Here is a 16023-nt window from a genome sequence, read left to right as displayed (position 1 = left end):
CTATGAAAATTCTTTTGTTCTTAGTCTTTAATGAAGTCACTATTCCATATGATAAATACTATCTGTCATATATTGAAATCAACATGATGAAGAAAATCATTGGCAGAAAAAACACTGGGGGAAATTTTGCAGTTCTTTCTGTTAGGCTGATCAGCTTTTTCTGGTAGACAGTGTTGTTTTCATAGCTACGAAAGGTGTCATTTTTCAACTCAAAGGGTATAAACAATACCCTTGGATAAGAATTAAATTTCTTATTTCCTAAAAGTTTCAGTCTGGACCTTTAATCAGTTAGCTGTGTGTTCCAGCAGAGTTTCCAGCTCTCCATGATGTCAGCTGAAGCAGAAACGTAACAGCAGAGGCGAAATTGGTTATTTGTGCCTTCAAAGGGCTTCAGGTGGGGTAAAGAGCACTCCTTTAGCTTATGTGCTGAGTGACCCTCTTAACCTGGTTAGTGTGGGTAGAGAATATGTGTGACTGTAGTAAATGGGATTTAGATTTGTGGTTCACCTTCAGGGACTTGGATTGAGCTGCCCAGTGACTCCAATGGAAGGATGCCTTCCCCAACTTTTTTTTTTTTTTTTGAGATAGCTGAAAACAAGCACATTTAGCAGATCTGAGTGTGCCTTACATGAGAAACTAAAATAACTTTTAATTTTTAAACTACAACAGATCTTCACTTTTCACACTGTCTGTTAAATACCCAATTCAGTAAATTTTGGAGATCCCCTTCTCTCTGTTATGCTAAAGAAATGTATCATTATTTTGTTATGTAAAATAACAACAGGAGTTACTTTTTGCCATGAGTCTGTTTTTACTTTGGAGTTGTGAATATGTTGCTATTCTTTGCTTTCCAGTTCTGTAGCTGTTTGACTGGTCAACAGTTTCAGTTGCGACTTTGAGAATATCAAAATGTATCTGTGCTGTATGAATAGAACAGCATAGAAAGCTGAATAGATGATGTCTTTCAGTTTTTCTTAAAAAAAAAAACACACACACACAAAAGAAAAAGGGATGAGTTTAAACTGATCTTTAATGATGAAATGAGCAAGAACTTTCTGTATAGACAGAAGCTCTTGAATCGGGATATAGGGAATAGATCAGAGAGGGGATGTACAGAAAGCCAAAATAAAGTGAAACAAGTCTAAGTGATGTTACTCTGGAGAATTTTGAACAGCAAGAGGGTCATTCTCCAAGTTGGACAGGAAGGTGATTATGCAGTTGATAGGGCAGATGGGTGATGCCTGTAGATTTCTAGGTTCAGGGCAACAAATGAAGTCTGAAAAGACAACTTGCTGATCAGCTGCAGAGGTGCTTGTATGCCTTGGATGACAGAGTGGAAGAACAATACAGGTGATGAGAGTCCAGCATGATATTTGAAAGAGGAGTTGCTGATGACAGTGTTTGGAAGAGAAAGAAAAAGGTAATATGTAAACTCAGCCCTTTAGAAAAATAGTGTGTAATGTTACCAATTTAGACTAAGTTGAGACCTTATCAGCTTCTGTACTTTAAGGAAGTTTTTTCTGTAGTGCTGTGTAGCTAAGACTTTTGCCGTGATTCAGTAGTTAATTCAGTAGACTGAATTCAGTCATTATGATAGGATACCTCTTGGTTTTTTTCTCTTCATTGTTCACCCAACTTTGCTAATGAATTTTTAATGAGGATACAGTTCTCTAAAAATCATGGGTCTCCTGCAGTTTATTTGTTCACTGTTGAGCTTAGTAGAATTAGTCCCATGAGTAAAGTTACTTGTATATGTTGTGCCAAGCTAGAGTCTTTCTCAATTTCTTCTATTTCTGAGGCAACTACAGAAAAACAACTAACTAAAAATAGGGAGGAAAAATGAGAGTATCATAGACCTATTAAAAACAAACAACAAAACCAACCCAAAAAAACCCCCAAACCCACAACAAACAAAAGTCAAATCACAAAAAGCAAACCTATCTGTATGTCTTCTAAAAATCTTATCTATATATTCAAACATTATTGGTTTTCTTCATCTTTAAGTTCAACATTTTTTTTTCCATATAGTATAAAAAGAATTACAGATTTTTATATGGTACGGATATGTGATTGCTGAAGTGGACTCTCAAAACTTTTCTTACTGAGTTTACAATACTTGTTTCAAATTAGAGTTCTTTCCCTCTCTCCTCTTTTTTCCTTCATAGGATGTTTGAATTCGATGATTTGCATACAGAGATGGTGCAGACATTTAGACTAAGGATTGTAATGTTGTTGTTTCTGTTTATTGCTATAAGAAGTGTTGAATTGCAATGCAAGTGGTTTATTTATCATTAGCCATAAAATGAAAAATCACCTTCAAGCTTTAAGTTGCAAAATGGAGAGGAATAAACATGGTATTTCCTCAAAACAGGGAAATTGCTTGTGTTTTTCTAGAAAACTATATCCTGCATGAAATCAATGATATACTAAATTGTTAGTATAACAATTAATTAAAGTAGATATCGGTTATAAAATTCTCATTAAATTGTTCTGTGCAGTCATTGTGTATAATTAAGACCCACAGGAAAACATTTGAAACCTTAATGCTCTCTCCTATTGTATCTGCAGATTCACATCATAGATTTTGATGATGAAAATAACATTATAAACAAAAACGTTCTCCTTCATCAAGTGGGTGAAATTTGGCACATTAGTACCAGTCCTGCAGATAAAGGTGTACTGGCAACCTGCTACAATAAAAGTAAGTCCTCTCTAACCATGTTAAACTTGTTCAAGTGTTTTGATATTTTTGAATGTGTAAAGATTGAACATCTAGGTATGTGTAAACACCTTAAATTGGACTTATCTACACAGGCATTTTTCAAAAAATCTGCTGTACCTTTACTATATCTTATTTGTCTCGTATCCTTAGGTCATCTTGGTTAGAAGTCTACTTTTGCATTCATGTCAAGGAAAGCAGCAACATAAAATAGGTCCATTATTGGACCTATTAATTCATATGCATGTTTTCTATTCTAGCTTCTTCGTGTTCTAGATTTAGTTTACTTTACCTGGTTTCTGAACACTAAGCTTTATCATTTGTAGTTCATGCATCTTCATTTAGAATCATCAGCTATAAACTTCCTGCAGAAAACAAGATCTGATTCTTAAATGATTATTGATGACTCTAAATAGCAACGTATGGAACAGAAAGCACACAGCATGGGGTTCTAATAATGAGGAATACTGAGTTTAGCAGACAACTTATTTCAAGTAGTAATACAACCAAATTAAGTAATCGAAACCTTTAAAACACTGTTATGTATTGCATTTGTTTTGTAATTCGAAAAAGACTTAACTGTTTTCCTCATTGAAGTACCAAATGAGCTGATGCTGTCAGGAACAGTTGTAGATATTGTGACCATATCTTTTGCCAGAAATACTGGACTCGGACAAATCTTGACTGTTGTTGAGACTGAGTGATTGAAGAAATGTGATCTGTGTTCATTATTAATACCTATTTTTTTAAGTTGCTTAAAAAAGTGGTGAAATGTGGCATTGAGGAAAAGTGGAATCATGTACATTTAACATTTCATAGCTCATTGAAGTAAGCTAATGGAAAAGGGTGAAGCACTTACGAAAAAACCTTCGTAATTTACTCTTTTATATTGGGAGAGATACTGAGTTTTCTTTTACTTTCTCATGCTTATAGATAGTTAGCATAACCAAGGTATGAATAAGGTCTTATGTTACTTCATGAAAAAAAGATGTAGTAGTTGCAAACAGAAGAGTGCTTGTTTTCACAGCTCTCCTGTTCTTTGTGTTTTATTTAAGAGAAGTATGCCTTTCATGTAGGAATTTTGGGGAATATAATAATGGCTGAACTGAAAGAGGAATACCCTGTACCTGCTCTGAAGAGAGATTTTGAGTCTTGATTAACTTCTTAAAAGCATTTTGCAGCTAATAATACAGCAAAATATTGATTCCTGAGTAATTTGTTTATGTTTCAGTCATCTGGACTTGGTGTTCTTCAGACCGCAGATTCCATTTCTAGAGCTGATATATGCAAGATACAGGATTTCTTTTGAAACATACTTTCCCCAGATTTTAGCTATTCTTCCTTGTTTTTAAATCATGCTGTATTTTTAAAATTCAGTGAAAAATCTTTCTGCAGTATCCAGTTGTTATCATCCCCTGTAATATTATTGAGATTCAGACTATTTTTATTTTTTTTTTACTTAACTACTTGGCAATTAATACTACTGCCTCAAAAAGTCAGAGATGACACTAGCAGTCTTGCTGCATGTTTTGAAATACAAGGGATCTGATGTTGTTTGATTCTCTTTTCTCTCCTAGATATAAGACTTAGCAAAATAATGTTATGCGCAAAGCTTTTTGTTTATTTCTGCTGAGTGTTAAGAATTCCATGAGGGAAACTGATACTCACGTTCAGCTCCTAATAGTAGATTATTTGTGGGGTCAAGAATTGGATGGAAAGGTGTAAGCCCTCTGTGTGTGAGAAAGACACTGATATAATAATGTTTGGAAGTGTCATGGTTTAACCCAGGCTGGCAACTCAGCCCCACACAGCCGCTCACTCACTCCCCCTGGTGGGATGGGGGAGAGAATCAGAAAGGTAAAAGTGAGAAAACTTGTGGGTTGAGATAAAGACAGTTTAACAGGTAAAGCAAAAGCTGCGTGTGCAAGCAAAGCAAAACAAGGAATTTGCTCCTTCCCATGGGCAGGCAGGTGTGCAGCCATCTCCAGGAAAGCAGGGCTCTATCATGTGTAACGGTGGTTACTTGGGAAGACAAATGCCATCACTCCGAACATCCCCCCCCCTTCCTTCTTGTATACAGAGTCTGACATCATATGGTCTGAGATACCCCTTTGGCCAGTTGGGGTCAGCTGTCCTGGCTGTGCCCCCTCCCAGCTTCTTGTGCACCTGGCAGAGCAGGGAAAGCTGAAAATCCTTGACTGGTGTAAGCACTGCTCAGCAACAATTAAAACATCAATGTGTTATCAACGTTCTTCTCATACTAAATCCAAAGCACAGCATTATATGCCAGCTACTAGGAAGAAAATTGACTCTATCCCAGCTGAAAGCAGGACAGAAAGTTTTTACTGTTCTGGTTGAGAGAGGCCTTGAATTGATGTAATAGAGCTCTTAATCAAAAGTTGGAAGATTCTCTTGGATGGGAAATAGCTATGCTTGGGTGTTTTGCCCTTTTTTTCTTCAAAAAACACCTTTTAGCTACTTCTAAGCATGATGGTGTCAGATTTTGCAGATCTGAAGCTTTTGTGTGTGTGTGTGGATGTGTACGTATATATGGGGTGTTTTCCCCGATGTGTATACAGCATCTGCTTCCAGAGTGTTAGTTATGAAGCTTTTTTCCCCCTGAATCATACAGGTAGAAAACATCTTTCAAAATGAATGATAGTAATGTAGAAACAATCTGCCCCTGTCACTGTCTGGGGGATCTGCAAATACTTTTTTTTTCTTTCCCTGCTTCATGGATATGTGGAATCTTTTTATTTGTTCTTGACATGTATAAGTGAAAGAGGCATAACAAGGTAGGACTTCAAATGTAGATTAGTATTATTATTGGTCCACATACTGAAGAGCAAAGTCATGTGAACAGCTAGGCTTCCATATCAGTGAAAATTAATTTCCTTGTTGTCCACTAGATTAGACTTCTGATAAACTCAGGGTTGTTTTTTTCCACAAATGGCTAAACTTGCAAGTGACCACAATTTAGTCATCATTTTGAGATAACCTTTTATTTTTTTATAAGCACTAGGCAAGATCTGTCATAAGTGCCAAATACAGCATATTTCAACAATTGGAAGCAGATTATCCACTCTCATTTTTGGCAGATGCGTCAGATAAGGGTTACTGCCCTTTTACATAGAGCCCGTTGGAATATTTACTATTTACTGGCACATTGATTCTACAATCTCTTTAAATTCTTGTGCTTTCAAGAAAAGTAACTTCCCTAAAAAGTAAAATAAGGTGGCTTAGATAACTTTCTTATTCTGAAGAAGTCACAAAAAAAATTTAAATCCTTGATGAATATGCAGGTTGGAACCTGTGTTCTCTAAACAATGAGTAAAGTTAATTTAAATGCTACTCTGTATTCTTTTGTTCAAGATACTTTACTAGGGCATCGTTATATACATGGGTTTTAAAAAAGAAAAAAAAAACCCCAACATTCCTTTCAAGTTAAAACTCATTTTCTTGTTAGCATCAATATTTACTACTTTGATTTCTAATTTTGACATTGCCTCATTAATAAAGGCTTGTATCTTTTCATTCTGGATGGTGATATTAACTAGAATAATACTGGTTCCAGTAGCATTGGAACAAACCCATCTTCGGATATTAATGAGAAATTCCATTTTCTAGGCCATTTTGTCTCTAACATAAAGAAAAAACTGTGCAATCAGCTCTCCATTCCTCCCCATGCACACACATTAAAAATACTGATTTAGAAAAATTGCATAGTGCAAAGGGAAAACTTATTCTACTCAGTTCCTGTCTTGATTACAGTGGTCCCCCCTCCCAACAAGGATGGATATATCACTTAAGGAATTCTATTATCAAGTGATAGGCTTACTAGTTATGTGATCTTGCCTAACTTTCAGCAAAGATCAGAAATTTACTATGCTGGAGGCATAGTGCTCACCTATGCTAGGCATTCCTAATATACTCTGTGATATTGTATGCTAGAAATGTATTAAGACCATTCCTGTGCAACTCACAATTGTGGTAAGTCAACTGAATTAAAATAGGGGGTGGGGTTTTTTTCTTGGACAGGATAAGATTGCTACTGACAGCTTTAAAGTAGGTAAGAATTAAGGGGAAAAATGAGTTTCACAGTCTTCTAGCTTTAGAAGTTAAATTAGATTGTTAAAGTTCAGTATGATACAGATTAGGTTTAAAAAAAAAAGCTAAAAGGATGGATTGTTGAGAGAAGGGTACAATGTACAGAGGGTTTTGGGTGACGATAATAAAGGTGGCAATAAGCTAGGGTGTTACAGTTGCAGTTTAATTGGTTAATGCTTAATCTCTGAAAAGTTACACAGACTTATTTGTCTCTGATGTTTATTAATACCTTAGTTATGTTCAACAATGCAGAAATCAAATCGTTTGCTTCACAGTGGCCCAGAAATATCAAGGGAGAATTTAGTGGAAAATCCCTGTCAGAATGACTCTAGGAACTTTACACCTTCCTTCTTTTTTGCTATTCTGACTAGCTGCAGTCAATTGACTATTCATTTTGTCTTTCTTTAAAATTTGACAGGAGTGACACTTTTAAAAATGTGAATAAGAAAGGTGACACAGTAATTAGGGAGATTATAGCATCTTAGTAGAAATGCACTTTTAAATATCAGAAAAGAATAATGATGGGGTGGGATGAGGGTCAAGAATGTACCCTCCAAATAATGATATAAACTGATGAGACTAATAATACACTAAATATAATAATAACTTTAAAAATGAAGGTAAATTAGTCTTCAAAAGTGCAAGAAATTGGTAGCCATCCAAGAGCTCTATTCACCTGCTAAGGGGAAGTTATTTCACATGTGTATCACTAAAGTTTGAAAGAAGCCTTACTTCACTGTTCAGAAGAGCATCCTAGCCTACACTAGGATAAATGTTTCATTGTGATGAGGTAAAATGCCAAAAATCTGTAGATCATGCTAGAGTGGAGTCGCTTTGGAACCAGAACAATGAAAACCTGTCAAAGTCCTAGACCTCACTGGAATATGTTCCATATACAGTCTTGGTATTGGACAGACTACAGGAAGGGAAGTAGGAAAGCCATGTGAATGGACTTCTGGGGCAGGGAGAAATCTCAATAGACTGGAGTGTGTCTAATATATTTTTTGTATGTAAAGTAGGTGATGGAAGCCTCAGATCTAGGGTTGGCTGAAAAAAGAGGGATCCTAACTTCATCTTAACCCAGGGAATGTTGATTCCTGAATGATGCCCTCTTTGTCAGTCTGGTTTATAATACACTGTCATCAGGTGTTTGAAAAATTTACCGACCAGGTGGATGTGCAGGGGTGGGTACAGGTTGTATATGGGTTTTGTGAGTGTGTGTGTCTTGCATATGTTTTGTTTCATATAGAACTTCATTTTAATTTGCTCTCCTGTTTATACATCCCTCCCCTTCTCTCACCTGCCATTTTAGAAGAATCATAGAATCATAATGGAGGCGGACTATTTCCTCAGGATTTAGAAAGTACTGTAGAACGTAAACTTCAACTACATCATTAAAAGAAAAGGGAACGCAGAGGGATTTTTCTATAGGCCATTTGAAGAGTTTTGCACCCGTGCCAGTTCTGCCAGCAGTGGATGGCTCCTTCATGAATGGCTTGGGTGTCATCTCTGCACAGCAGAGTATTTGGTAAAAATGCTCTGATGATGTGTTTGGGGAAAATATCATTCTAAAATAATAATTTTGATAAATATAAAGGGAACTCTTAGTCCAATAGTTTCTACTTAAATTCCAGTTTTCAAAGAATAAACTTTATAAGCTGGAATAAAAACTCTGATTTGTGCACTTAAATTCCAGTTTTCAAAGAATAAACTTTATAGTTATAAGCTGGAATAAAAACTCTGATTTGTGCGTTGTCTGCATAAATCTATTGCTCTGCTGCCATCTATTTAGAATGTCAGTGAGAAACTAGTGGTTTGTTTAAATTTTGATACTGTGTAATGGCTAGTTATTTGGGTAGTTACTGCGTTTGCATGTATGTTCTACAGATGCTTAGAAGAGATGGTAAAACTATTTGAGAAGTCAAAGGAGTAAGGCAGACTGCTGGGTTTAAATGATGTAATGGGAGGATACAGGGGAGGAAACAGAGAAATGATCCAGACTAAGAGTTCTGCATTGGTGGAAAATACAGTTTGCTGGCTGAACCTCTAGCTGGATCTAGGTAGCTATCTCCATGACTGTAAAGGTGAATCTTGACGGAGTGATTAGAAGCAGCTACTTTGGTGTTTCTCCTGCATGCAGGTGAAGGATGTATTTTGGGCGACAAAAGTAGATGACCACATCTCGTGAGCATAACTGTAGGCAATGCCAGTGTACTGTTAAGTGTCACACATCTCATACGAAAATGCCTTTTGCAAGACAAGAAGGAGTGAAGGAAATAGCAAAATTGGAGAAATAAGGAAATCTTGAAGGAAGGAGATATCAAAAGTAACTAAGGGAGATGTCACTTAAAGGACAAGTGTATGGCTGCAGCCATTTGTGAGAAAGCAAGAAGGTACAAAGTGGTATGCAGCTTTTGGGCAATCACTTCTGCAGAAGGCTGTAGAAAAGTTAATGATGTAAGATGCAGCTCTTAGGTGTTAGCATTTTGTAGGTGTGTCTGTACCATTTAGTGTCTGTCAATGGAAAAAATCTGTTATTGTAACTAAATATCTGCCTGTTCTGTTTTTTCTTTTTGATGACTGTTTTCTGTGGGAGACTGAATAGCCAGCTGTCTCAAAGCTTGCTCCTTTGTTAAGATCAGCCTTGCCGCAGGCAAGGCGGCTTGCAGGCTGGCTGAGGCAGTGGACACCCAGGTGGGGCCACCTCCCCACCAAGGCTTGCAGTTTGCTGCCACTTGCAGGCAGACCCCGGCCCCTGCCCAGCAACAAGAAAGCGCATGAATGGAGCCCGCCAAAAGGAAAGCGCGCAAAATGTGTGCGCATGTGCTGGACTGTGCTCTATAAAAAAGGCTGCAGTCTCAGACTGCGAGGGGGAGCCTGTGGAAGACCATCGAAGACGCCTGAGGAAGATCACCAACCTTGTGAAGAGACCACCGAAGATTTCGTGTGTGATCACCGAAAACCCCGGAAGCACGGACCCCCGGGACGCCACGGATCCATGGTGGTGACTGTCTGCTCTCTTCTATCTGGACCTCTCGCTTTACTTCCTTCCTTCCTTCCTTTCCTGTCACTGCTTTTTCTTTCCCCTGAACAATTAATAAACGGGTGGACTTACGATATCTGACCTCATTTGTGTCTTAATCTCGCTCGAAGGGATCGAACCTGAAACGAGAGTTTGGTCTAGCTGCCCCTAGCCTCCCAGCCTTGGCTGAGGTCAGCTAGAAAGCAAGGGGGCCTTCCTCTCGTCCAAATAGAATTGGATCGTAACAGTTTCTATTTTGCATTGTCTTTCCTCTTTACGTATTGCAAATCCCCCTGTTTTCCTGAGACCTTATGTTGTTCTTCCTTTCCATGCTATCTCCTGAAATGATCAGTGAAATAATTTGTTGATTCTGAAATTGTTGAGTCTTAACTTTTAGCTTTGATGCTGCTATGAGATGAACAGTGGTCTGGAGACTTCAAGGTCTCCTTTTACTGTTTCAAACTGTGCTGGCAAACTAAACAAGATGTTTACGCTGATTGCTCATGCAATTGTAAATTGGGTTGCAAGAGTATTTTCTCAGCCACAAGAGTACCTCTATATAATTGAAAACTTGAAAATTAGAATGTGACGTAATTGATCACAAAAAATAACAGCATTAAAGCCTGATGTTTGGAATGATTTACTTTAATGATGTCAAGCAGGGTGGGAGCAGATGTGGAAAATGTGCCTGTGCAAGCTACATAAACACTGAAAATTACTTAAGAACAAAACAACCCTTACCTGCTACCATGTGAGGGATAAAACCTGCCAACTGTAAGAATCTTAACATTGAATAATCAATTTTTGATATTGCATCAGTATTGCTATAATGATAATTCTTGCTGGAAACTGTAACCTGTAGAGTAAAATAAATAGTCTCAGGATATTAGACTGAGATTCTTAGGGTTATATGGTTATATATGCATTCCAGTAACTTGGACAGAACCATGGCATTGACCTGGGAATGACTTGCGATAGTGCATGCTGTTAAACTGTTTGGATGCTCCCTGTGCAGTTTTGGTGTGGGCCACCTAGCACTTTCAGGCAATGATGCCCAGAGGTAGTCCATGAACATCATAAGCAGTTTGAGTGTAGCCACCTCCTTTCAGCTTACCCTGTAAAAAGTTAAGCTCAACTGTGCTAGCTGGCCCCACGGCTGGAGAATTGTACCTGACTTATTTTTTGGCAACTCACTTAAAATAGAAATATCTGTCATGGTTCTCCATTGCAGATTGTTATAGAATACACAAATTGTTTTGGAAAATGTGTTGCAGGGAAACATGCAAGTACTTCAGAAGTTAGACAAGAATCATGATAAAGATGTATATGAAATAAGTTTAAGTATGAAGATATGGTCAAGAATTTCTGTTTGGCTGACCTCAATGGTGTGGTGGTTCTGTTGCGCAGTTTATTCCACAAAATTGAGATAAATAATTTTAAAGATAATTTGGTCCTTCTAGAGGAGGGGATATTTTGGAACAGAGTTATCCTTTTCGTACAGCATTTATACAGTGTCTAGTGCTATGAGGTGGCTGTGTTGTGATTTGGAGTGCTAGGCATTCTGCAGGCATCTCTTAAAGAATGCTGTTAAATTAAAAAGAAAGCTTCACACTTCTCAATTCAAAGTGAATGTTTAGTTACTGGATATTAGGTGCACACATTCATTGAGGCAAGAAAGACATTTGTCTAATGATAATTGTCTGACTTATCTTGGAGCTCTTGCTTCTGAAAAGGGTACTTTTCTCTAGATGCTTTCATATATAGATGTGAATGTGTGTTCTTGATACATTTGGATTCTTTTAAGCTGACAGTCACAGATCTTTAAAACATTAGGAAGAATACTTGCCACCTTGTTCTTTGGGTGTCTTGTGTGGTAGCTTATGGAGGAAATACTTAAATAATGTATAAAGTTTTAGCAGGAAAATCAGCCCTAAAATGTTGAAATGCCCATTAATATCGGATTACTCTCAACTGCTGCTGGAAATGTACCATCAGGTAAAGGTAAAATGAACATTCAAGTATTTGAACTTGTATGTTCTACCTGAAACTACACTTACTGCTGTACTAACATGACTTAACATAACTGTCTAGTAGCGGTGTACAGACAAATTTAAAACTACTTTATCCTACTGGTGTATCAGCAAACCTTATCAAGCATTTGACTTAGGACTTTTATTCCTAGCTTTCTGTCCTGGTTTAGCCCCAGCTGGCAGCTAAGCACCACACAGCTGCTTGCTCATGCTTCCCGTCCCTGCCGGTGGGGTGGGGGAGAGAATTGGGGGGGGAAGGAAAACCCATGGGTTGAGGTAAAGACAGTTTAATAGAACAGCAAAGGAAGAGAAAATAATAATAATGATAAAAGAATATGCAGAATAAGTGATGCACAGTGCAATTGCTCATCACCTGCTCAAAAATGCCCAGCCTGTCCCCGAGCAGTGATCCCTCACCCTGGCCAACTCCCTCCAGTTTATATACTGAGCATGACACCATATGGTATGGGATACCCCTTTTGGCCAGTTGGGGTCAGCTGTCCTGGCTGTGCCTCCTCCCAGCTTCTTGTGCACCTGGGAAAGCTGAAAATCCTTGACTGGCGTAAGCACTGCTCAGCAACAACTAAACCATCAGTGTGTTATCAGTATTCTCATCCTAAATCCAAAGCACAGCACTATGCCAGCTACTAGGAAGAAAATCAACTCTATCCCAGCCTAAACCAGGACACTTTCCCCATCTTGCACTTCTAATATTTGTTCTAGCTGCATTTGTTATAATTTACTTTTAGAAAATAATAACTTTTGAAACATTTTTATTTCTGAATTTGCATAAGATCAGTGTATTCCTATGGAGCTCTAGAAATGTATTAAAATCTTTATTTGTTAAACTCTTATTACCAATTTTAGCAGTTTAAACAATCAAAAAGTGTTAGTCACTTTAAATTCCATTTTCTGACTTGTGAAATAAAATTGCTTATAACCAAGAAAATGGCTCCCCAAGAAGGCATAAGCCCTGATGCTGCAAGGCCTAGGATTTTGATAAATTCAACACTGTGAATGAATTCCTTCAAACTTCATGCATCTTGGTTATATCCCAGTTTCACAGATGTACAGCAAATCACATATTTTGAAATTTTAAAAAAATATGAAGTAGGCAAGCCATATGATCATTTTTAATTCGTTTGTACATACATGCTTATGTAAATGAAAATTTATTACATACTGTTGCAGATTCTTAGGCAGACTTGTTACATTAATAAGTTTTTATCATACTGATGGCATCAGTGTATGCCGTTGTATCTGTTCTGACTTGTATTTCTTGCTAATGAAACTAGAGATTTCTTTCAAAGGAGGAAAATGTGATTGCAGGCAATTGCAGATCTGTTGAAAAACTAAAACAGCTGTCACTGAAGGTCTCTCTTGTGTATTTATAAATGCAAAAATTTTGAAAACTGGTTTGTGAAAGGAAAGAGAGGGTCATCTTTTTTTTTTTTTTTTTTTTTTTTTTTCTTTCATTCCTTTCATAAAAGCAAGCAAACCAAATCCTGGTTTTTTTGTTCATATCCTTTTAACATTTCCCCCCTTAAATCAGATGATCTTGTCTTGATGACTAGATAACCAGGGAAACTGGCATCCTAGGATGTGTGTGATGATGAAGGAAGAGCTATTGATCAGTCTGTTTCCAGACTTCTGTTTTTACTGAGCAGCTATTTAGCTTCGATGACTAAAAAAAAAACTTGGAGGAATTTTAAATAAAGTACAGTTTTCCATAAAAATTTGCAGTTTACAGTGCACGGGTAATATTCTTCCTCCCATGCTCCTCCATATTGATGGGCTTATTTGCAGTTCACCTGAACGTAGTAATAAGATTACTTGAAGTGTTGGGAAAAGTAAGAATATCTTTGGTGTTATAAATGAATACATGTGGTTTTCACTCCCTGTCTGTACCTTCCTTTTGTTTTGAAATATGGCTTGTTTAAGAACTGGTTACCACAAAATGTGGCACTAATTCCCCTCTGTTTCTGCTTTGGGGGTTGAGAGGAGCAGATGAGGAGCTGCTGAGGTACCGTTCCTACTTATCTCCAAAATAGATCAGGAGGAAAGGGAATCTAGTTATCCTGATTCAATTTTTCAGGATAACCTTTGCCTATATGGAGTTAAAAACTTTCTTGGATGTAACTATCGGTTCTGGTGGAAAACCTACAAAGTTGGAGGGGAAAAAAAAAAGGAACGACACAACCATCTCTTGTTTGTCACTGTGAACTATTTTTGGTACGGAGTGGATCGGTGGGATGCAGAAGGCATTTTTACCTTCATGTTGCTGTTTCTGTGAAAGTTAACTTTAGGTCTACAAGAACTACCTTTACCTTATCCTTCCAAATGGAATAGTGCCAACCTGTTGATGAGACCAATGATTGATTTGCCTGTACCAGTATCATTGACTCCTACAGCAGCAACACAAGATCCTGTATGTAGAATAGTGTAGACAGGTCTCTAAATTGCTTTTTGAACTAGTTGAGACTGCCTTCTGCCACAAACTTCTGTAACACCAATTTTCAGTCCACTCACTGGCCAAACTCTTCGCCCTTTCTTTTTAAAATTACCTTGTACTATTTCAGTGACTGCCAGTTAGTTCTAAGATTGCAAGATTTGGCCTGTAAAAGCAATTCTTTCACCTTGCCACTACTTTTCTGTTTCTGTAAACTTAGGTCATGTTCTTCCCAAGGTCTTTTCCTTCCAAATGAAATAGTCCCAATCTGTTGAACATCTAATAAGACAGTTGTTCCATTGTCTTCATTTATGTTGCCCTTCTCCAATTCTATGTCCTTCTTTGGATGCAAACACCAGAATTGCACTCTCCATTTGAGGCGAGGGCATATCAAGTTTTTTATGGGGCTGTGAAACAATCCGTTCTACTTTATTCTTAGTGCTCTTTATAAGGATGCCCAATGTTTTGCTAGATTCTGTAGCTACTGCTGCACATTAAGTCGAGAGAACTGTCAGTCTTGACACAAAGAGGTTCTTTCTGAATTATAACTACCGATTCTGAGTGCAGCATCATGTCGGGATGGCTTAAATTATTTTTCTCTACATGCATTAACGAACTTTTGTATGCAGAGAAGCTTATCAGTCGCTTTTTTGATCGCCAAGTTTTCTGGGGCCCTTCAGTTGTTCTCACCTTTGGCGTGACATGGAATTACCTGAAACTGTTAACTCCTGTAAGACTAGGAGTTGACACTGCAACACTAATAACACTGTTTGGGGAGCTCATGCTGGAATGTCTGTTCTGTTTTTAGCTTTAGCCTTTCAGGCAAGTCCTTTGCTTAAACCTATGGGATAGAGCTAGATGAATTCCTCTGACTAGAAAGAGGAAAAACGAAATTTAAAAGCAAAATCTCTATCAAACATAAAAATATTGAGGGTTTTTTTTTAGGTCAGGTTGTTACCACTGCGACAAAAATAGATTCTATGTGTAAAGTGGGTGACTAACGAAAGCAGCGCTCTTAAAGTTGGTTAAAAACCTTTCCCAGACAATTTTGAAATTAAATACTTGAAAAATAATTTTCTATGTTGCTGTCGTCTTCTGTTTGTGCTTGCCCCTGCTTCTTTTAAGAATTCAAGTTCTTATTCAAATCTTTTGAAGATATGTGGAAACCGATTTATTTTCCCAGTGCAGATGTGTTTTCCAACTCCTACAAAAGCTAGATTCTGCACTTCCGTTACATGTAGGGACATACAAAGCCACCAGAGGGCAAAAGAAAGTGTGGAAGGAGAAGGCTGTTATCTGCAACTTTACACATGCAGGCAGGCACCTGTGCAAACACACATCTTGTTTTTCTGTTTTCTTTTGCCAGACAAGATAGGAGCTGCTGTGCAGCAGTTATGAAGACTCAATATATGAATAGCCTGGGTTTGTAGATCCAGAACATACAGACATACAAACACCAAACTGCTGTTCAATTTTGATGAAAAGGAAAATGAAGTTTGCATTTAAAATCCATTAATTTAAAACATTACATCTGCTACGAGTTATGATTGTCTGGTGCATTGCACTTATCACACAGTGATCTAGTGTATTAAAAAAAACTTCCTGCAGAGAAAATTCATCAGTAAGGGTATTGGAAATAATGCTGCTGGTGATGCTCTTAACTGCTTAGTATTGAAGACAGCAGGTGACACTGACT

At 37.5% G+C, this 16023-nt stretch overlaps 1 protein-coding gene across 4 annotated transcripts in view; it reads left to right on the top strand.

Moving 5' to 3' along the window:
• The first annotated feature begins 1067 nt into the window (after positions 1 to 1067).
• Positions 1068 to 16023, top strand: part of EIPR1 (EARP complex and GARP complex interacting protein 1) — a 76201-nt gene continuing 61245 nt past the window's right edge. For 2 of the 4 annotated variants that reach the window (XR_004841377.1, XM_035889914.1), the window contains exons 1-2: positions 1075 to 1420; positions 2569 to 2701. Coding sequence is in view for 3 of the 4 variants with exons in the window: in XM_035889914.1 (XP_035745807.1) it covers positions 1367 to 1420; positions 2569 to 2701 (187 nt within the window). In the remaining variant the exon portion in view is untranslated. Of the gene's footprint in view, positions 1421 to 2568; positions 2702 to 16023 lie in introns of all 4 variants that reach the window. The other 2 variants (XM_035889915.1, XM_035889913.1) reach the window with 2 other exon arrangements.

Source organism: Egretta garzetta, unplaced genomic scaffold (genome assembly GCF_000687185.1).
Source record: "Egretta garzetta isolate BGI_Z169 unplaced genomic scaffold, ASM68718v1 scaffold62, whole genome shotgun sequence".
In the NCBI taxonomy this organism is placed as follows: Eukaryota; Metazoa; Chordata; class Aves; order Pelecaniformes; family Ardeidae; genus Egretta; species Egretta garzetta.
Note: the sequence above shows the minus strand (reverse complement) of the source record. Positions and strands in the feature narration are given on the sequence as shown.